Genomic DNA, 21,507 nt, shown 5'->3' with positions numbered 1-21,507 from the left:
AGAAATTATGAATGACATTTTTGGAGACAATTAGCAAAATCTGAATACAGACTGGGTATTAAGACACTTTTAAAAATGTTCTTATGCTCGTATGTATCAAAATGATACTGTAATCATGTAGGAAAATACCCTTAATTTTGGATTCACATGCTCAAATATTTAGGGTTAAAGTGCCATGACATCTGTAACTTTACTTCATAATATTCATTAAAATATATCTGTGTGTGTGTGTGTGTGTGTGTGTGTACAGCTTGTTAAAAATCATAGATGAAGTTAATAAGGCAAAATGCCTACAATCACTGAGTCTAGGTTGTGAAAATATGAAATTACATTGTACATTTTTTCTACTTACTGTGTTTTAGAAAATGCTCAAGGTAAAAACCTTGAAAAATCTCAAGTCACTTACGAAGTCATGTAGCCATTGATATAATTCTGATTCAATATGCGAGCCCAGCAGCCAGCACCCACGTCGTTGTTCAAGGTGCTGAAATCTTCGGAAGACCAAAGCTTCTTCTTTGTCAGCCACGCCTGCTTGACAGTGCGGGTCCCAGGATAATGAGCTCTGGAAGGGAAGGGGGCAGGAAATAGAAAATGGTCAAAATGTGGCGCACTCGCATCCACGTGTTGAGTAAATAAAAAAACGTGTCTTCGGCAACATGTTCTATGTTGAAGCAACAAGAAGCTCCCAGGCGGGCGGTAGACAGACGGCCAGCGTCTGTGTCCCGGCCCCGCGTCTCGGAATGCCCTCAAGATGAGATAAACACATAACCACACACAAATGGGAAGGAGGATCATCAATGAATAGTAAAATTATAATTCACTTTAAAAACGTTTGCTGGGCGTCACCAGGAGGTGGCACAGTGGATTGAGTGTCGACCTGGGACACTAAGGACCCAGGTTTGAAACCCTGAGGTTGCCGGCTTGAGTGCAGGCTCACCAGCTTGAGCGTGGGCTCACAGATATGACCCCATGGTTGCTGGCTTGAACCCAAAGGTCACTGGCTTGAAGCTCAAGGTTGCTGGCTTGAGCCAGGGGTCACCTGAGCCCCTGGTCAAGGCACAAAGGAGAGAGCAATCAATGAGCAACTAAGGTACTGCAATAAGTTGATGTTTCTTATCTCTCTCCCTTCCTGTCCGTGTGTCCCTGTCTGTCTGTCTCCCTCTCTCTCAAAAAAAAAAAAATTATTATTTTTTTGCTGGGCCAGTGGTGGGGGTAGAATTGAAGGAAGGTAATCAAAAGGTATTCCAGTTATAAGATAAATACTGACTAGAGATACAGTGTAATGACTAGTTAACACGGCTACACAACACATAGGAAAGTTGTGAGAGAGCAGGATCCTAAGAGCTCTCATAAGAATTAATTTTTCTTTCCTTTTTAGTGTACCTTTGTATGACAGATGCTAATTAAATCTATTGTAATAATCATCTCACTATATATAAATCAAATCATTATGCTGTAGTGATGAATGACAATTATTTCTCAATCAAGCTGAAAAAAATAAAATAAAATAAATAAGATGGGGAAAAAAATACTGCTGGGACCCATTGAGGCCAAGGCCCAGAAGGCTGAAGGGCGGAATGGACTCGGAGCAGGGTCAAGGCCGTCCTGCTGGCTAAGGGGACATAACAGAAGTCATGGTCAGCGATCAGAACATGAGAGAACTCCCAACCTCAGGAAGTCTGAAAGGCAGGAACTAATTTCACAACATTGCCTTTAATAACTTCTAAAATATAAATACCATTCTGCCCCTTAATCTAAACAATGCCATGTTTTATTACTGTAAACAGTAACACAATTTTTAAAAATTACCAAAACCTTTCATTGTCATAGAAAAACCCCAAGATTCATACATTTCAAAGAAAAAGGAATGAAACATCAGTTATACAGGCTTTAGTTGAGCAAACACCAGAAAGCTACTTTCTGAAAACGTAATCAAATGGGGAGGAAAACACAAAAGGAAAGGCACAGTCCATGCTCAGAGCAAGCAAGCAGAAACCGAGTTCTCAAAGGGAAACTCTCCTTACCCTATAACATCAATCACCTTCAAGAGCTCAGCGTCGAGCAGCATAGAAGCAGAAATGGGCTGCCAGAGATTATCACTCGCTATGATTTTCACTTGCTGGAAACCTTGATAGTTCAGCATTCTTCTTAAAACCTTTTGGAGAGAGAACCCAAACAGAGCAAAGGTGACAGATGACTTTTCATCGACTGAATTACGACCAAGGTAGCTAAAGTATCTTTAAAAATCAGCATTCTGGACAACAGTGTCAATATTATTTCTCAGTAGAAATGTGCTCCCTATGGAAAATAAAAGCATTATGATAATGTCCATATTTGTGGGAATGTAAAAAGGCAATAAACTAAACTACAAGGTTAAAATGTTTTAGAGGAATTTTTGCCTTTGCTTTCAAAATTATGTTTAACCATAGAAAATTTGGACAGGAGGGTGGAAAGTGAAAAAAAAATAGTACTACCCAGAAATAACCACTATTATATCAGTATACATTCTTTCAGGAAATTTCTTATGCAGACACAAAATAAAATTGAGTTCATATTAAACATGCCAGTTGGTAAAACGCTTTAAACTGTAATTTTCTTTTGAGTATTTCCAGTGTCTTTAAATATTCTGCCGTTACTAAAAATATTACTGTTCTCAATATGTTGTACCATACTAGCAGTAGAAATAAATGTCCATTCTGTGCCCCTCAAGTCTTTCACATGTAGAGACATGACAGGCAATAAAAACTTGCCAGTAGGACTATCCACCCAGTAAAGTGAAAAGTAACAAGCTAAATCTTAACAGGAAATAAATCACCAAAGCACAGAGCGGCTGCTCTGGTATTCAGTACCGTCCTGAGACTCACATATCCCTTCCATCCACCACGCTCACACCTAAGTGGGGTTTTCCAAACACAATTTTAAAACCACATCACTGAAAACCGAAGGTAAATCTTAAGATACAACCTAAATAGCAAAAATAAAAGAAACAATAGTCCTGCCATTTTTATATAAATCGCGTGTTTGAATCATGTTCATTTCTACTCTTAAAAACAAATCCTTACTATTTCGAAGGGCCATCCACTACACTGCATGGAATATATGGTCATATACCTTATCCAACCTGAACACCTATATTCATCTGCCAGTACTGAACTCATTTTAACTAACAGGACACAAATACCAATAAAATCTTGCTATAAAATAGCAATTACAAACTAGAAGTTTTCATATCCTGAGATATTTTACTGCAGGTAAACTAAAGGTTGAGAGGAAAGAAATGAAGTCTAAATTGTGTAAAATAGTTTTTCAAACCAAGGGAGGTTGAATTAGAATGTAATGAGTCAGACAGACCCATAATAGCTATATATACATATATATATATATAAATATAAATATATATATTTATATATATATAAAATTTGGGAGTATATGAAATTACATATGCTTTAATCAGGAATATAAATATTAAGATTTTGCTTAAATTTTGTATCACAAGTAACAAAACAAATAACTGTGCTATAAAATAATATATATACAGTTTTTACTACTACTTTCCATGGAACCATAAAAGAATTATTCACTAATAACTTAAAGATTAAAAGATTTTTAAGTTGTACAGACCTTGATATAATTGCTGTCAAATGACCTCTCATTCCAAATCTGCAAAACAAAAAATCAAAAAGCCAGAAGTGAAAAGTTTTTAAGTGTCAGAAAAAAAGAGATGCTCATACATGCCACTTCTCTCATCACCTTTCATAGCGCCTGAAAAGCCATTTCTTAGAGGATAACCAGTTATAGCATTTATAGCTATGTATAAGATAGCATAACTTTTAAAATTGAAATACTATTTTTTAAAAATCTTAAAATATTGGCCCTGGCCGGTTGGCTCAGTGGTAGAGCATCGGCCTGGAGTGAGGGGGACCCGGGTTCGATTCCCGGCCAGGGCACATAGGAGAAGTGCCCATTTGCTTCTCCACGCCCCCCCCCTCCTTCCTCTCTGTCTCTCTCTTCCCCTCCCGCAGCCAAGGCTCCATTGGAGCAAAGATGGCCCGGGCGCTGGGGATGGCTCCTTGGCCTCTGCCCCAGGCACTAGAGTGGCTCTGGTCGCTGCAGAGCGACGCCCCGGAGGGGCAGAGCGTCGCCCCTGGTGGGCAGAGCTTCGCCCCCTGGTGGGCGTTCCGGGTGGATCCCGGTCGGGCGCATGCGGGAGTCTGTCTGACTGTCTCTCCCCGTTTCCAGCTTCAGAAAAATACAAAAAAAAAAAATCTTAAAATATTTGTGGGTATTTTCAAAAATTGTTTATTCCAGAGGTTTCCAAAAATGGAATATTCATTCAATCAGTCATTCAACAAACACTGACCAGGAGATTTGTGCAGGAGCTGCGCTGGCCCTGGAGGCCTCTAAGACACAGGGATTGTTGTAATACTTCCTACAAGATTCCCGAAGGCACACTTGAAAGCCAAGCAGTCATAAGTACACCACACAGGAGTAGTTTGTTTAGCACACACAGAGAATCACAATGATTTGCTACATCACCAAAGCACAGTCTTAATAAGGATAAAAGGAACATACACAGATCTCTCAGGTTTAGGATCAGGAAGCCTGGGGATTTAGAGTTGAAAGAGAACCCCCATGACTTGCAGCTTAGAAAACCATTAGTAACAGGGCTGGGCCCAGAGCCCAGGGGCCAGAACTCTGTTTACTCTGGTGACATAGGAGAGAGTTTCTATATCAAAGAAGCTCCTCACCATAGCATGTGATTGGCAAGAGTCTAAAAGAGATGGGAATCGCCCTTGTTTACCAGAAAGAGTTTCTAAATGTGACTTTATGAAAACAGAATACCATTAGACCCAAACCTGCATTTAGTCTGGCTAGGGGTTAAAAATACCTTAGTATTTAAGAAACTTCTCAAGTACAAACTAATTTTCAGTTATAATTTAGAGAAAGATAATAAAAACAAGTGCCCTCTTGCATCTGGCTCAGAGCCCATGGTGCCCCCTCGTGGCCTGTATCATTCCCATGATGCCGCGGTCTGTGAGTTCCATTCCCTACTCTCTCACTGAACTCCTCAAGAGCTCACTAATCCTGGTACCCCTGGAACATCAGTCACAGTACCTGCAACACAGCAGGAGCTCAACAACTGCTTGCTGACTGCATGAAAACTTTCAAAGTCAGTATTGATAGATGGCATATTAATAAACAAAAGCGTCTGGCGACCGACTACACGTGTGCGTAAGGCGCTGTAGGGTACCATGCAGTCTGAGGCAGGCCTCCAGCCTGCCAACAGACCAGCTGGAGAGACAAGATATGCTTTATGTTTTTTAAAGCTATTTTAAACAACAGTTTAGGACAAAGGCAGGCAGATTTCAGACAGCCTGCCAAATCTGGCACACCACTTGTATTTTTGGAGCCTGAGAGCAAAAAAATGGTTCTCACAGTTTAAAATGGTTGCATTTTAAATGCTTCTATAATTACCTACATAACATGCTTTATAATACCTTTTGACCTACAAAACCTAAAATATTTCTCCCTGGTCCTTTAAGGAAGTTTGCCACCCTCTAGTCTGGGACAACATAAGACTCACAGAGCAAAATGAGATCAATCATTAAACGGTATCATAAACATAGTATTGTCATTAGAACTAGAGAACCCAGGGAAAGCTTTGAAGAAGGAGAATTTGAGTGTGGGTGGTTCCAAAATCTAACATTAAGAAAAAAAAATTCAGGAGAGGAAAATACTGAATACATTTTCAAAAGGGAGAAGAACAGAGATGGACGAACAGGAGGAACCTGCAGTTAATTTATGGTACTGTCAGACACCAACACAACCAGTTACTCTCATGACATGAAACAGTTGCTCATCAAAGTGCCACTTTAAAAATTACAAAAAAAAATCCCAAAGTTAAGCATGTTTTAAATATATTACTAACCCCAACATAATCAATGTCCAAATCATGATAATGCTTGGCGCCCGCGATCCAGGTCACGACATAGTAGGCAGTCAGCTGAAGGTTGACGTAGGGCCAGTTGAAGCCTTTTCCCAGCCAGCCAGGGAATGACCAGGGCAATCCTGCAGAGAGGGGCAGTGGGTGTGACAATGCTGGCACTGTTATAAACAAAGCAGAGGGGACAAAAAAGAACACAGGCGAAGCAGAAAGCCAATACAGATATGGCTAAAGAAAAGATTATACACCAGGGGTCCCCAAACTTTTTACACAGGGGGCCAGTTCACCATTGGAGGACCGGACTACAAAAAAAAAACTATGAACAAATCCCTACGCACACTGCAAATATCTTATTTTAAAGTAAAAAAAAACAAAACGGGAAGAAATACAATATTTAAAATAACAAACAAGTAAATTTAAATCAACAAACTGACCAGTATTTCAATGGGAACTATGCTCCTCCACTGACCACCTATGAAAGAGGTGCCCCTTCCAGAAGTGTGGTGGGGGCCAGATAAATGGCCTCAGGGGGCCGCATGTGGCCCGCGGGCCGTAGTTTGGGGCCCCCTGTTATACACCGTGTACAAAATCTCCCAAAGGAACCTATGGACACTAGAATCTTCCAGCCTATGGACACTAGAATTCCTTACTGATCCCCGGAGTCAGATTCAACAACTCCAAACTTTCTTTCAAGAAAAAGAAAGAAAAAAAAAAAAACAACAAAAACAAACACGTCTCTCAAAGATACTTACCAATAGAAAGAAATATAACACAGTTTAGTTTAACATCACTACCACCTACATAGGAGATATTCAATATCCAATTTCTGTTCCCTGAGCTCACATCAAAGACTTCTGAAAGTCTTCTGCTTAACTACTCCCACGAGGGAAGTACAATGCAAATTCTTCATTCACTTCCAAGGTTACTTAAAATACAAATTAGGTCATCAAATTTAGCAAAACTAGTTTGCCCTTAAATCAATACAAATGCCAATGATGCAATAGGGAAAATATACCTTTGTTAAACAGCATAGATTAAATAATCCACATTGTTCCGATACTCTCATTATTTTAGGTAAAAATAAATTTTAAAAAAAAAGAGAAGCACTAATTATAATTCTAAATCCTAATTCTGTTACAAATTCATTAAAATAAACTCAATAGTTAAATTCCCTGTTTTTATGTTACCAATCTAGTAGTTCACCACTGAAAAATTCAAAATAAAAATGAAAAAAATGTTTCTTTTTCTAAACTCAGAAGGAATGCCTAAGTGTATTCACATAAGAAACATGACATTAAAGTAATGGAGCATTTGAAACAAAGAAAAGCCAAATCCATTGTGAAGGCCTGCCCTGTGTAAGTCTGTTTGGATGGGGTTCAGACTGCCCGATTTTCTCCATGTAAATGAGAACTGACCTTGAAACCAGCCCACAGGGCAAGGAAGTGCTGAGCTCAACGGTGCTCTTTACTGCTCCAAACATTTTTGGGATTTCTTACAAAAGTCCATTTACAAAGAACACACTGAATCCTCACTTTTTTAATTTAGAAAAACTTACACTTGCCCTTTAATTTAATTGTTGAAAGTGATTTTTAAAATCACTTGAAGCCAAGTCTATAAAATAGATTTCATCAATCGCACTTGAACTTAGTCTGAATAGGCGAGCCTGTTTCAAAAAATCCAGCTCATTTCAAATGAAGAAAATATGGCATCACTGTGTACGTTTGCAATCTTTTACAAGTGTGTGCACACTGCTACAGGAGAGCTGTGAAATGAATGGAGTCCCTCTGACAGTCAATGATCCCACCGCTAGAAGCCAAGCTCCACAAGGGCGGGGGGCTGGCCTGCTCGGTACCCCCAGTGCCTCCATCAGGAACCACCGCCTGGCCGACATTCCAAACGGAAAACCTTCTGTAAGTACTGCTTCTAGAAATGCGGTCTACTACTACAGATAACACGCAATTTTACAGACAGCCGGACTATACTACTGCAGGCAATATACAGTTTTATAAACGGCATTTCCCTTTGACAAATTCTGATGAGAAATGTTGCTGAGGAAAGCAGTTTAGCATTAAAAAAGCAGAAACAGAATGGAATAGTTTCTAAATCTAATTTTGCCATTCACTAATGATCTGATCTTACATCCGTGGCATAACCTCTCTGAGCCTCGACTGCTTCTTCTGTGAAATGGGAAAATAACGCCGTACTCCAGAGTTATTATAAAGATCAGAGATAATAAATAAAAGCAAAGAAAGGATTGTGGCTGCCACAAGCTTTGCTACTGGTAGCATGCTGGTAGTATTAATTACATTATTACTACTTCAGTATTAATAGAGCCTCCACATACATGATCCAGAATTTAAAAGGTAAAGGAAAACAGAGTGCAAGCTTCACCTCTTACCCATGAGCGTGATATTAGGGTTCCGCTTCTTAGCTTCCTTCATTAACCACCACTCATATCCTCGGAAATAGTTCTCATCTAACTCATAGTGCATGTGGGAGGGCTCAGTGCCATCTGAATGGGAGAGAGCAAAGGAGAAAGGAAGCAATCCATCAATGGTGCGCACTAGGGCCCCTCGCCCCAACGCGCATACACACACATTTCACAGAAGTGGGATCCAGTTCCAATCCTGAAGTGGGCAAAGAAGAAGAATCTTACATAACTTGTGGAAGGATGATCAAAGCCTATTATTTCATCTTTGTTTTTTGCATTATCCTAAGCATCGTAAGCATCTTAAATAATAAAACCACAACTTCCTGCTATAAGCAGTGTTAAGTTTTATCAACTCATATAATTGCAAATCCCTAGAGCTACATTCTGCTGGGCTTTGGTCTCTGTGGGGATTTCATATCCCCAGATCCAACTTTAAGTGCACATTGCCTTAACTTCCAGCTTCTCAACCCTACATATGAATCCCTGGGCTCCAAAGACCCAATTCTCACACTCCATTCCTTTCAACATAAACACTAAGACCACCACACAGATAAAGCTGTTTAACAGAAATTACTTCCAAATCACTAACAGGAACACGAGTGCACAAACAATAGTCTAGAGTTCACTAAAATAAATCTGACCTATAAATAATAAGCTGTAGATAATCACTGAGAGATTTAAATTCCTTTTTCTTTCCTTTTTTTTCTTCCTGGAAACTACTGGCCCATAAACTTTTAATTGACTACATATACTATATACAAGGTCAATCAAAATGGTCACAATGAAGATTGAAGATCTGGTGGTTAAAAATAGTTTCTTTGAAAAGAAAAACAAAATCTATGTATTTGCAATACTGATTACCTATACTTTTACCACCTATTTTATTCAAAGCTAATAATATCTTACATGTTTTTACATGTTTTACATGACCCTACATGTCTTACAATATTAAAAGTTGTTTTACAACTTTTCAATACAATTCCAAACTGTTTCCATGCTTTATATAGTCCAGTAGTTTTCAACCTTCTCACACTTGGGGACTGGTGAAAATAGAATTATTTCAGGGATTGCTAAGGCAGAAATCACCCTGAACATAAGCAAATTCGACTAAGATCATTGGGTCTATAATCTATGACCTGATGATCATACAACATCAGGTGGTTAACTCTTTTGTGGACCGGCGTAAAATTTCTAGTGGACCAGCCCACAGACCAGCAATTGAAAAACACTGGTCTAGTCAACACAGCTTTTACAAAACTGTGGATTTGTCTACTACTGAATACTTCAACTAAATAATCTAAAGTTTTTGATGGGAAAAATGCATGTTTGATACAATGTTTTAAAAAATAACTAGAGTGAAAAGGGAACATTAAGGAACCATTTACTAAGAAATAATTACTATCAAAAAATGTTGGTATTATTTATATTCCGATATCACAGTCCATAAGTTTTAGTATAGATTCAAATGATGGGGGGAAATCCCATTTCCCAAATACTCCTACCTGTTGTCTGCCCATCACCACCTATTTCGACTTTTAGACTATGCAAGGAGGCACCGAAGTTTGGCTGGAGAAAGAAGTAACAGTATTAACCTGTGATTCACTGTATGAAGGACACAACACTTCAAGACAATTATTCATTGCTGCCTTTGATTTTACGGATGTGAAAACCAAAGCAAAACTTCAAATTAACAGCAACTTATCACAAAAGTAATTTGCTATTTTTTAAAAAAATTAGAATTGTAAAGGTGATAAAAATCTATTGGTAATGTTCACCATAGTTTCTAAAGAATCACGGGTACCAGTAAATAATTATTTTTTCCATTACCTTAAAGAGATAATCCAGTATTTGAGAACGATAAGGCTCTGGGTAATTTACTAGAAGTCGGGAGGTTGCCTAAAAAAAATAAAAAGTTTCAAAAGTATGAATAAAGCAAATCCAATTGTGAATACTTTTTCATAGTGCTTTATGCACTCCACCTAGCATGCCCATATTTAGCCAACTCTTACACAAAGCTGAGTTGTGGAAAGTCATTTCCCAAGTTATTTCATTTACTTATTTTTGTGCCTGCATCTATTTTTCCCATCACTGGGCAAATGGGGCGATAGTTTGTCCAATAGCTAAAACACTGGTTCCAAACAACAAGCAAGTTTTTCTTCTACTGAGACGAGGGTCGGCTGGGAGGTAAGCTTGGCAAGTCTATTGATGAACCTCATGATTACAAATTTATCTTGAGCGCCTGGACTCAGAGAGTGGTTATGAAAAGAAAGGAAACTTTGGTTCTCTATCTTAAGACCATTTGTCGACCACAGTATCTGGGGGCCAGGATGGGAGGAATGAATCTCAGATCATTTCACCCTCAACATCCTGTAGGAAAATATCCCAAAGCAGCGACGCTGAAAGCAACCACTACTCTCTTCCCTGTGAGAGATGTGTAAGTGCTGTTATGGTTCAGAATGACCTCACAGTGACCCCCAGGCCAAGCTGTACTAAGAAAAAACCTCACACAAGACTGGCATCAGAGTGCATGGAGCGGCAGAGGTGGAAGGTACAAGGACTGACACCTGACCACCTTAACTGTATCTGATGACTGCTTGAACAAAGAGATCACAAAACCAGGAATTGAGCAAGATGTATCCTCTGGGGAGCAATATAAACAAGGGGAAGAAAGCAAATAGGTTTCATTATGAAACACTGACACATCGCTAGGTGTGGAAGCCAGATGAACCCTAGCTTCAAGCCACTGACACCTTGCCAGGTGTACAACAAGTACAGGATACTTGGCTTTTATGGGACTCAACGTTCTGTTTTATTTATGCTACCGCTGACATTTTGGTGGTGCCCATATCAATCTCCGTCACACCCAGTACCTCCCAGTCTTTGCCACTGAGCCACAGACCCTTCAGCCCCCTCAAGGACCCCCACCAAACCTAGCCCATTCTCCTAAATCTGTGCCTTCACCCGCATTTGCTATCTTAGTAAGGAACAACAATCTGCCTAACCAATGAACTTAGGGACACCCTTCCACCAAACTTCTCATCCACTTCAGTCACTACAACCTCCTTGCTATCAGAACAGTCCATCCCTTCCTCTCCAACCCAACTGCCTCCATCTAGTCCACTCAATGATTAGAATAGCCTACTGGTCTCAGAGCCTCCCAACTGCCTCCCCATACTGTAGTCTCCACACTCGTTGCCAGATTAATTTTCCCAAAACACAAATCTAATCATGAATCTAATTGGTTTCCAGTGGTAGTCAACCTGGTCCCTACCGCCCAGTAGTGGGCGTTCCAGCTTTCATGGTGGGCGGTAGCGGAGCAACCAAAGTATAAATAAAAAGATAGATTTAACTATAGTAAGTTGTTTTATAAAGATTTATTCTGCCAAACTTAGTGAAAATCTGACATAAAGTACTTGGTAAGTAATTATTATTATATGTTTTAACTTGCTATAACTCTGCTTTATAAATTTTATAAAGTAAAGTTACTTCCCTACTTTATAAATCACCATTACTGTGGAACCAGTGGGCGGTTAGAAAATTTTACTACTAACAGAGATACAAAAGTGGGCAGTTTTTCAGTGGTAGAGCATTTGACTGCAAAAGTGGGCGGTAGGTATGAAAAGGTTGACTACCCCTGGTAAACCTACCAAGCCCACCCTCCCTGAAAAACTTTCAGGATCTAGTTGAAACTGCTCCATATTACACCCAAATCCCTTATTTGGATCCTAACTGTGACATTACATCCCTCGTCCCTCTCACATCTTCCTTTTAGATACACCAAACTGCTCTTTCTCGTTCATCTTTCTGGAATGCACATTCCACATCCTCAATCGGCCAATTCCAAGTCACCCCCCAGCCTTTGGCACAAACCCACCCCTCAGGGGAGGTCCCACGGCTCCTCCCCACTGGTTTGATTGACAAAGACGCCTCCCTGTGGGCTCCCGCGGCAGGCACCAGACCCGCCTCTTATCCCTGTGCCCTAGTGGCTGCTCTACTGCTCTCACTTCTAAGCTCTCTGAGGACAGGGATTACGTCTTAATGAAGCTCACAGCCCATTTATTCTTAGTCAATACACAGGGATTTAATATCTTTTATAGTATCGTTCTTTGCCCTGTACAGGCAACCTAACTGCACCCTGATTCTATCACTTATGAGCTATGTGACCGCGACCAAAGGCAAAGGTTGTAAAGTGGGTTATCTTAGTCACTCAGCTGTTCTAAAACTAAAATCAGATGTATGTAAAGGACTTAGCACAGTGGCTAGCACAGAGGTAGCTCTCAAGGACAGGCATTATATACACAAACTGTGTTCAATAATACAGTCCCTGTTCTCAAATAGCGTCAAGACTAGCAGGGCCTCAAATACCTCAGTAGGCACTCCGTAACTGAATGAACACTATACCTGCATACTAAGCTATCTCTGATCCAACGTAAACACTGCTTCCTGCCCTGCACTGTGCCAGTAGAATGGTGTGATTTGCTGTTTGGGGGGTTAATTTGCCCTCTCTGCACTCCTATCCTTAACGCCGAAAGTGCCAACTTCAACCAAACACACTATATCATTACACTACTGCAAGTCCAAGGTCACATCCAATGCAGAAGGATTAATCAATGACAGTAGTGTTAAGAGTCATTATAGCCAAATGTGGAAATGCGCCATCAAGCAATAACAATTACCAACTTGTTAATCATATTCCCTGAATAAGGCCTGGAGCCGTTTCTAACCAGCAGCGGAGGAAGCCTCGGAGCAGGAGCTGGCAGAGAGCCAGCTCTCCGTAAGTGGCAGGCGGTGTATGCCCACATTGGAACAGGATTGTCACTTAAAACCCTTGGGTCAACTTCCTCCTCCCTAAGCTATGAAATAGGATGATATTAACCAATTTTAGTCACGTACATGACGCCATCCTACCTACTTGACGTATATCCTCACAAAACTCCTACCAGGCAGGAATCACTGTGTTCCCAGGAAAGAAACTGAGACACAGAGAGGTTAAGTAACCTTCCCAAGGCTGCACAGCTGTGACAGGGAACCAGATGGGTCCCTGGCAATCTGCTCTTAAGTCCACATTCTTAACTACTACACCATACGGCCTTTCCTATGGGACATGCAGAGTAAAGAACATTCCAAACACTGCCACAAACCCTGCAAGACCAGGGACTTGGCAAAGAAGTTTCAAGTGGTGTGCAAATCCTGTGTTGCAACCATTTCTATTTAATCAGTATTTGAGCTTCTAAGATGAGTAATGCTTTACGCACATGGACACTATCAGTAAGATCTACCTACTCTGAGTTATGAAACAACTCTTCTCATTTTAATAATTTTAAAGCGAGTTAAACATAGTCAAAGACTTCCATTTCCAGCAAGTTTAAACGCTGGATTTAATATCACAAGTCCAGATATCAGGACAGATGGGTCCTCGTTTTATGATATACTAGCTATCCTAGGTTTAAACCACAAAAAAATAAGGAAAACGGTAGTAGTAAATAAATACAGTGGCTCCCTAGTCCACAGGACACCTTGATGCGTGCCAGTCCCCATGAGTGACATTGCAACATTAAGGAAATAACAGTGTAGAAATCAAGAAGAATCAGTTGGGTTGGGAGAATACTTACTTTTTCCACAGCAGGTCAGACCTGTGGCTACACCAAGTCGCCCACTGTAGTGTAGTCTCGGCCTGTACCTGGGCTTTTATTTTTGTCATGCAAGTGCCTGACTTCAGCTTTGATTGCCAGGAATCCTCTTTCCAAAGATAATTATGTTCTATAGTACGTCTTCTTAAAAATAGTAACCTAAATCTTTATGATAACTTGAAACCTTAGAGTTTTGCCAAGTTAAAGATAAATGATAGCAATTCATTGAATATTGCCAATAATAAAATTGCCAAATAATATAAAATGCTAAGACATTAATTACTGAACATAGGCTTATCTACTTATGGTTTCTTATTACAGAGAATCTGAAAATATTTCGATCTGTTAGTAAATATGTCCTGAAAAACTGTACTATTAAATTAAGAGGTATATTCTTATAGAAATTATGAAATGTATTTATAAATTTGTCAATTATCATTCACAGTTTCATGCTTCCTTGTTTTGCCTAGAAATTAAGGTTTCTAAGTTAAGAATTCTAATTAATAAATGTAATTAAAACTACTGGAAATAATAAGGAAAACATCTCTATGTCTGAAAAGTAGGTATTTTGGCTAAAAAAAAATGTATGAGGTATAAAAATGCTTATTTGTTAAAGAAAATGAAAGTGATTTTGTCCTAAAGCAGACAAACTAAATGGATATAGAAAGTTTCAGAGAGAGAGGAAGAGAATTTGACTTTGCATTGTCATGCTGGCTAAAACATGATATAAATTTACTAGAAGTATTTTTTGAAAGAGGCTTTAATAAATAATGTACTTAGAGAAAACTAAAACTTAATTCCCTTTCATATGTTAAAAGACAGAGCTTCCTTGAACTTGTTGGTCTAGTCTTGATAAGACTGTGAAAGAGTTTTGTTTTTTAACCTTTTGAGCTATCTACATAGGAAACAAAGATCCTGCTTTTTACCAAAATCATTTCCTATGCTATGTCTTTATCAAGTCTTTGGTTACTTAAGAAAATTGATACTTCTCTATTAAATGAGCTAGTTTTTCTCTTTTTACAACTAGGTTACTTTCAGTTAGTTGCCTGCAAAGCCTTTGTCATTTTGGTTGAAAGAAGGTATTATTTCATGGTAACCTATGATCCTATTCAATCAAGGCTTTAAAATCTTTTGATATTTTTGACAAACTTCCCAACATCAAATTCTAAATGAAGTCTTTTTTACTTCAAACTAATTTGGGGATTTTCTAGATCAGCGGTTCTCAACCTGTGGGTTGCGACCCCAGCGGGGTCGCCTAAAGCCATCGGAAAATACATAATGCATATCAGGTATTTACATTCCGAATCATAACTGTAGCAAAATTACAGTTATGAAGTAGCCACCAAAATTATTTTTTGGTTTGGGGTCACCGCAACATGAGGAACTGTATTGCGGGGTCACGGCATTAGAAAGGTTGAGAACCACTGTTCTAGATGGTTCCTGGAATATCTTAAATGATTTGTTCTCTCTCTCTCTCCTCTCTCTCTCTCTCTCTCTCTCTCTCTCTCTCTCCCCCCCCTCCTTACAAAGATGTTAAACCAATTAGGCTTATTTGATATAATAAAATACATAGGAAGCATTATCACATAAGAAGTAATGCTAAATCTTAAGTTATATTCGTATACGGTACTAATATGTGTTCCAGATGTTATATAAAATTCCTAGACACCTACTTTGTTCTGGTATCAAGTTCCCACTTGGGATTCTAGTTAACTTAAAATGATGTATGAACAGAAATAACCATATTGCCTTATCAACTGCATTATAATCAACTCTCATCAGATCTTTAACATAGTCATTTTTTTTTTAGTCTTTTTGACATTTTTGGACATTTGTTTTACTCTGATGCTTTTGCAAAAGTGTTTCTCCAGAAGTGCTTCAGGGAGACTCGGGGGAAAGCACTCTAACCTAGAGGGTTCTGATAACTTCCAGATCATACCACTGAACTGGGTGACAGTGCTCAGAACCTAAGGTAAAACGGGATTCACAGAACTGCTAACAGAAGCTCTGGCCGGTGGCTCAGTGGATAGAGCATCAGCCCGACATATGGATGTCTTGGGTTCGATTACTAGTCAGAGCACACAGGGAAAGCAACCCATCTGCTTTTCCTCCCTTTTCCTCTCCCTGTTCTCTCTCTCTTCTTCTCCTGCAGCCAGTGGTTCAAGTGGTCCAAGTTGCCTTTAGGCACTGAGGATAGCTCAGTTGGTTCAAGCATCAGCCCTGGATGGGGTTGTTGGGTGGATCCCGGCACAGGCACATGCAGGAGTCTGTCTCACTATCTCCCCTCCTCTCACCTAAAAAGTAAATAAAAGAACTGCTAACAAAAGATCAACAAGAGTTACATGGAATCATGATGGGGTATTTTTTATGACTTTTTATTTAAAACATTGTCGGTTCTTTAATGTTTTATTTTTTCCAGATTTAAGTAAACTTTTTTGTCTTGAGCTGTCTATGGCTTACAGGAATTTGATAGAGTACATCCTCCTGAACAAAGAGGAAACAATTTTTCTCCCTACCTTGTCCCTCTGGAATTCAGAAGCTCCATATTTTTTATTTCTTGGCAACATAGTTATTTGAATTAAGAATCTGTCCCTCTTATAATAGGACACAATTGGAAACATTGCTTATATTTCCAAGGCTGTGACTGGAATGACATATTTGAGAGATATATAGAGTCAAGATATAAGCAAACAGATTTGAGAAACTAAGGTTGGCGTTATGGAGCTGATAAGCCCCTTGGAAAAATCAGCCTGGTACTTCGCTTACAGAGTTCCCAGTGTAGCATCCACCGGGTACGAGAACAAATGTTGGAGACTTTCAGGAGTTAAGATGTTACTTTATTGGCCAGTTTAACCTGCGCAGGGGCGAACTCCCGAGATGTCCGGAGACATCGTGCCCACAAGGAGCTGCAAATGGGAGCCGCACCTGGAGCTTACAGCCAAGCCCTTATATATCCTAAGTGAGCAAGCATAGGACAGAAGCAGATGTGGCAGTTTAGCTATTGGCTAGGGAGGTCACAGGCAGCATAGCAACAGGGGCCGGCATAGCAACAGGGGCCGGTTTTAGCTTAGTGGCGAATTTCAAACCTAAACTTCTGATAAGGGTCTCTGACCTTCTTTGTTCCCAGCCTCACAGGAGCCATATCAGCACTTACTGTTCCTGCAATAGTTACACTCTTTGGCAGCTCCAGTACTCCCTGAATCTAACACCCAGCAGCCTTAGCTGGTGAGGAAGGAAGATCACTTCCTGTCAAGTCCAGAAACCTCAGATTTTAGGAACCTCAAAAAGAGAGGAATTTGCCCAAATCTAGAGGTATTATAGGCAAAGGCTGATGACCAGTCCTTGACTTGGCTTTCTAACCTTGAGAGACTTAGAGAATCCAATCTAAGATTCCTTGTGAAAAGGTCCGGCAAAGCACACCTAAAAGAGCCTTTTGCTGCACTCATATAAATAATGAGGCCAACTTAAAGGAAACTAGACTAATTCTGCAAACAAAGTAGTCTTATCTCTGATAAAAGTAGGGGTGGCTGTAGAGAGAAAAATTATGTTCCACTGGAAAACTACAGCTCTCCCTTGTGGCTATCCGATTCCAGGTTTTGAGGTCTTCTGCCTGTATACTGGACTGGAGACTGAATTCTCCTCGTTTCCTACAACATCTGGCTACAACTCTTCACACTGATGTTTCCGATTCTTCTCCCACCCTCTGACCCGGACTCACTGAGCACTAAAACTGCCCTTTCCCTGGCGCCCTGCACACTGAAGAGGGCAACTTGGCACAAACCAGAGAAACCCCACTGCAGCTCTTGTGCCTGCTGCTCTGTGGGCCATTAAGAACGATCGCCAGACACACCCAAACTACACACCAGGAAATCTGTCAGATTGCCACTGCGTGCCCTCACTCCACGTGAAGACGCTTCAAGCCTGACCTTTAGAAATCATCTCAACTAACCACTCTCAGGACTCAGACTGGGTTTATAGTCTGTGCCAACCATGAACCCTTGTTTTTCTTTTGTTTGCATGGAAATGCCTTTTTAAAGAACCTGATACAAACACTTACCACCATGTAGGCCTAACTTTGGAAGCCCACCGGCATTACCCTTTATCTGAACTAATCTACTCTCAGGATTAAGAGACTGGTTCGATGAGCTATGGAGCAATCTACCAATTTAGGACAGGTGCAGACCTACTTACACCAGATGGCCCAAGACATGAAAATATTTCACAATATTACCAAAACCACTGAACACTGAACAGATCCCTAAGACCCCTAGATCACTAACCTGGTTTCATGGCAGGCCCCTTCAAGCTTGGAAAAATGACTATGGACTGGATTCCAGACTATTATTGCTTGTATAATTAATTATATCTTATAGGAGTGCTATTATAATCCTATTTAGATGTGTACTTTCTGCATTACAACTACCCCTGACTTTTAGTATTATAATCCTATTTAGATGTATACTTTCTGCATTACAACTACCCCTGACTTTTAGTATTATAATCCTATTTAGATGTATACTTTCTGCATTACAACTACCCCTGACTTTTAGTATATCAGCTACCCAGGCAGTTCATGTCCTCATCAAGGATGGATTGCACAGTAATCCCTGAGAGCTGGTTTCTTCTTTTTCACAATGCAAGTGCGAGGTTTACATTTTGATTACTGAGGCATCCACTTCAAAGCACCCATTTCAAAGATGGCTATCTCAAATAAACACATTGCCATCCACTCAGCTAGAGAAAGAGCCAGGTTAAGGTGGGGCTTTTTAAGTTTAAAGCACCAATAGAGTGAGTCTTCAAAACAGTAGGCCCCTACCCTTCACCTCAATAAAAGCAGACACTCCTTCTCTCTTTTCCTCTATCTGCAAACTTGCTATGTGGTCCCAGGTGTTCAGTGAGATATAGAACAATAAGCTTGTGCTTTCTTGGATTTGTGAGTAAGAAACCATATTCCTCCCACGTTTCCTGATGGTTATTGCTGAGTGCATTGCAATTATAATAAGAACCAGTCCAGCCACAACACTGGTTATCAATAGGATGAGACCAGCATAACACATCCACCCAGCCAGCAAGCATGCAGGCTAGTTCTGAATTGTACTTGAGGATACAAGCACCATCTAATTCAACGCAACAGACAACCCATTCAAGAGTTCAGCCTTAACATTTTCAAGTAAAACTAGCTTTAGCTATGATCTGGGGTACAAAAAAAGAAAATCCCTCTCACCCAAAGGTCTGCCACTATAAACGCTACGGACGCAAAGGATACCAAGTATAACACAAAGATAAGACAAAGGTTTCAAAGAACATGAGACAAAATCAAGTAAATATAGTTTGGAGCCAAGATCAACCATGCCATTGAAGTAAGCTCCCACACCTGGAGGCCACGTGACAGCGTGACCAGGGAGCTAAGGAAATTATCAGCTATCCCCCACAATCCTGGGCAGAGCTGGAGTGGTTATCAGGTCTTCCGCACCCAAATCGTATGGAGCGTCCAAATAACACCAACTCATCCCAACTCTAACAGCCCAAAGAGGACTAAGGAGACACGCCAATTAAATGTAACATATCCGGGAACAGAAAAAACAGAACATTAGGTAACAACTAAGGAAATATAAAGGGAAATAGGGACTTTTATTCATGTTGTCAATATTGGTTGCAACAAATGGACGGTAATAATGTGGCACGTGGATAACAGGAGAAACTGCTTCAGGGTAGATGAGAATTCAGAATTGTCTTGGCAACTTTTCTGTATACCGCAGTTCAGCAAGCACACCATGTGATTCTCATACACCCTCAGGGTGGCTAATCACTGTCTTGGCTCTTGACCCAGTTTCCCTCTCCTTGAACACAAAAATGAGTTCCAGAGGCACTGACCCAGTGGGCAACTCACCACCCTTCGTGGGCCTTGACCATCTGTAGGCAACACAGCCACCCAACAGTAAACAGTCCTAGACTATCAGTTGATACTAGTACACCCTGCCATTTAAAAAAGAAGTCCCAGCCTGACCAGGCAGTGGATAGAGTGTTGGACTGGGATGCGGAGTACTCAAGTTTGAGACCCCGAGGTCGCTAGCTGGAGTGCGGGCTCATCTGGTTTGAGCAAGGCTCATCAACTTGGACTCAAGGTCACTGCAAGGGGTTACTCAGTCTGCTGAAGCCCCACTGTCTCTGTAAAAAAAAAAAAAAAAAAGTCCCAGATCATGTCAGGACTCTTACTTCACTAAAGAGGCGGAGAGGCACCCATCCTGCCTCCAACAAAAACCTATTGGGACTTAAGATACAGAGACCAGAGGGGAGGGGTGTTAGGGATGAGAGGTTAGTAACGGGGGGGGGGGGGGGGGGGGGCGGGGTGAAGAAGTGCTAATTGGTGGTTACAGATGGGGACGGGGATGTAAGGTAAAGTACAGGGAATACAGTCAACTATACTATAATAACTACGGTATCTATGGGGCCAGGTGGGCACCTGAATTTTCGGAGGGAACACTGTGTAACCTATATGAGTGTCAATCCGTTGGGCTGTACGCCTGAAATTAATAGAAAATAATGTTGAATGCAAAGTGTAATAGAAAAAATTTAAATTTTTTTTAAAAAATAAAAACCTCCTTGCCACTGGCCCCTCCGCAAGAGCCCAGCTGCACCCTGCACTAGCGGTCCAGCGCTCTGACCCCGCCACCCACCTCCCTAAAAGAGAAGAGGCTCGGTCCGAGCATCCCACTGACTGGGGCATCCTCTCGCCCTCACAGGCTCCCCGGCTCCCGGGACTTCAATCGCAAGCCTTCCAGAGCGCCCCCTCTGCGGCGAGCACAGCCCCAGAGCCCGGGGGAGGGTTCAGTCCCAGCCTTGCCGCTGTCTAACCAGCACTGTGCGGACCGCGGGATGCTCATCGGGAAACCCGCGGGTACGGATTCATGCTGGACCGGCGAGCGCAGGCGCAGCCGCGCAGCACGGAGCGCGACCAAACGCGGGGCTGCGCCGCGGGGGCTTGTGGGACGGGACGGGGCGGGGCGGCGCCCCGCGCGCACCCACCCGCGGCCACTCACCCCGCCGCCGCTGACCGCGCCGATGCCATCGAACTCCCGGCCCAGCCCGTCGGAGTCGTCGAGCACGTACGCGCCGCCGCGCGCCAGCAGCGCACACAGCAGCAGGGGCAAGGCGGCCCGGCCCGCCGAACCCGCGGCGGCTGTCATGGCTTTCCCTCGGCGTTGCTGGGAAGCCTGCTGTAGGCGCCCGGCCATTGTGTGGGTCACATGACACCGGCGCTCAGGGAGGCGGGTCCGGTCGCCGCCGTGATGGAAAAGGGCAGGAGGCTGCTGACGCCTTCGCCGCCATGGTGGGTGTGGGCCACAGTTCTGGCCTGTGCAGCCCCCGTACTGTTGTGGGACAGCAGAGCGAACCTGTTCCGGTGGCTCCCTGTATAGGGTCGAGTTCCTGCCTTCACGTGTGCTGATTTCGCTGCCTTTTCTGATCCTCCCTGCTAGAGCGCTTTAGCGAAAGGCAGGGGA

At 41.6% G+C, this 21,507-nt stretch overlaps 1 protein-coding gene across 4 annotated transcripts in view; it reads right to left on the bottom strand.

The window, feature by feature from the left end:
• GALC (galactosylceramidase) overlaps positions 1-21,248 on the bottom strand; it is a 45,180-nt gene extending 23,932 nt beyond the window's left edge. The window contains exons 1-8 of one of the 4 annotated variants that reach the window (XM_066276310.1): positions 21,046-21,248; positions 10,203-10,271; positions 9,878-9,941; positions 8,343-8,456; positions 5,930-6,069; positions 3,622-3,660; positions 2,025-2,155; positions 407-562 (exon numbers count right to left, since the gene is read on the bottom strand). In XM_066276310.1, the coding sequence (XP_066132407.1) occupies positions 407-562; positions 2,025-2,155; positions 3,622-3,660; positions 5,930-6,069; positions 8,343-8,456; positions 9,878-9,941; positions 10,203-10,271; positions 21,046-21,240 (908 nt within the window). In that variant the 5' untranslated portion in view covers positions 21,241-21,248. Of the gene's footprint in view, positions 1-406; positions 563-2,024; positions 2,156-3,621; positions 3,661-5,929; positions 6,070-8,342; positions 8,457-9,877; positions 9,942-10,202; positions 10,272-20,682; positions 20,831-20,860; positions 20,876-21,045 lie in introns of those variants that run through there. The other 3 variants (XM_066276311.1, XM_066276312.1, XM_066276313.1) reach the window with 3 other exon arrangements.
• Between the last annotated feature and the right edge of the window lie 259 nt (positions 21,249-21,507).

The sequence above is a fragment of the Saccopteryx bilineata genome, chromosome 4, assembly GCF_036850765.1.
Source record: "Saccopteryx bilineata isolate mSacBil1 chromosome 4, mSacBil1_pri_phased_curated, whole genome shotgun sequence".
In the NCBI taxonomy this organism is placed as follows: domain Eukaryota; kingdom Metazoa; phylum Chordata; class Mammalia; order Chiroptera; family Emballonuridae; genus Saccopteryx; species Saccopteryx bilineata.
This window is presented reverse-complemented; position numbering and strand designations above follow the sequence as displayed.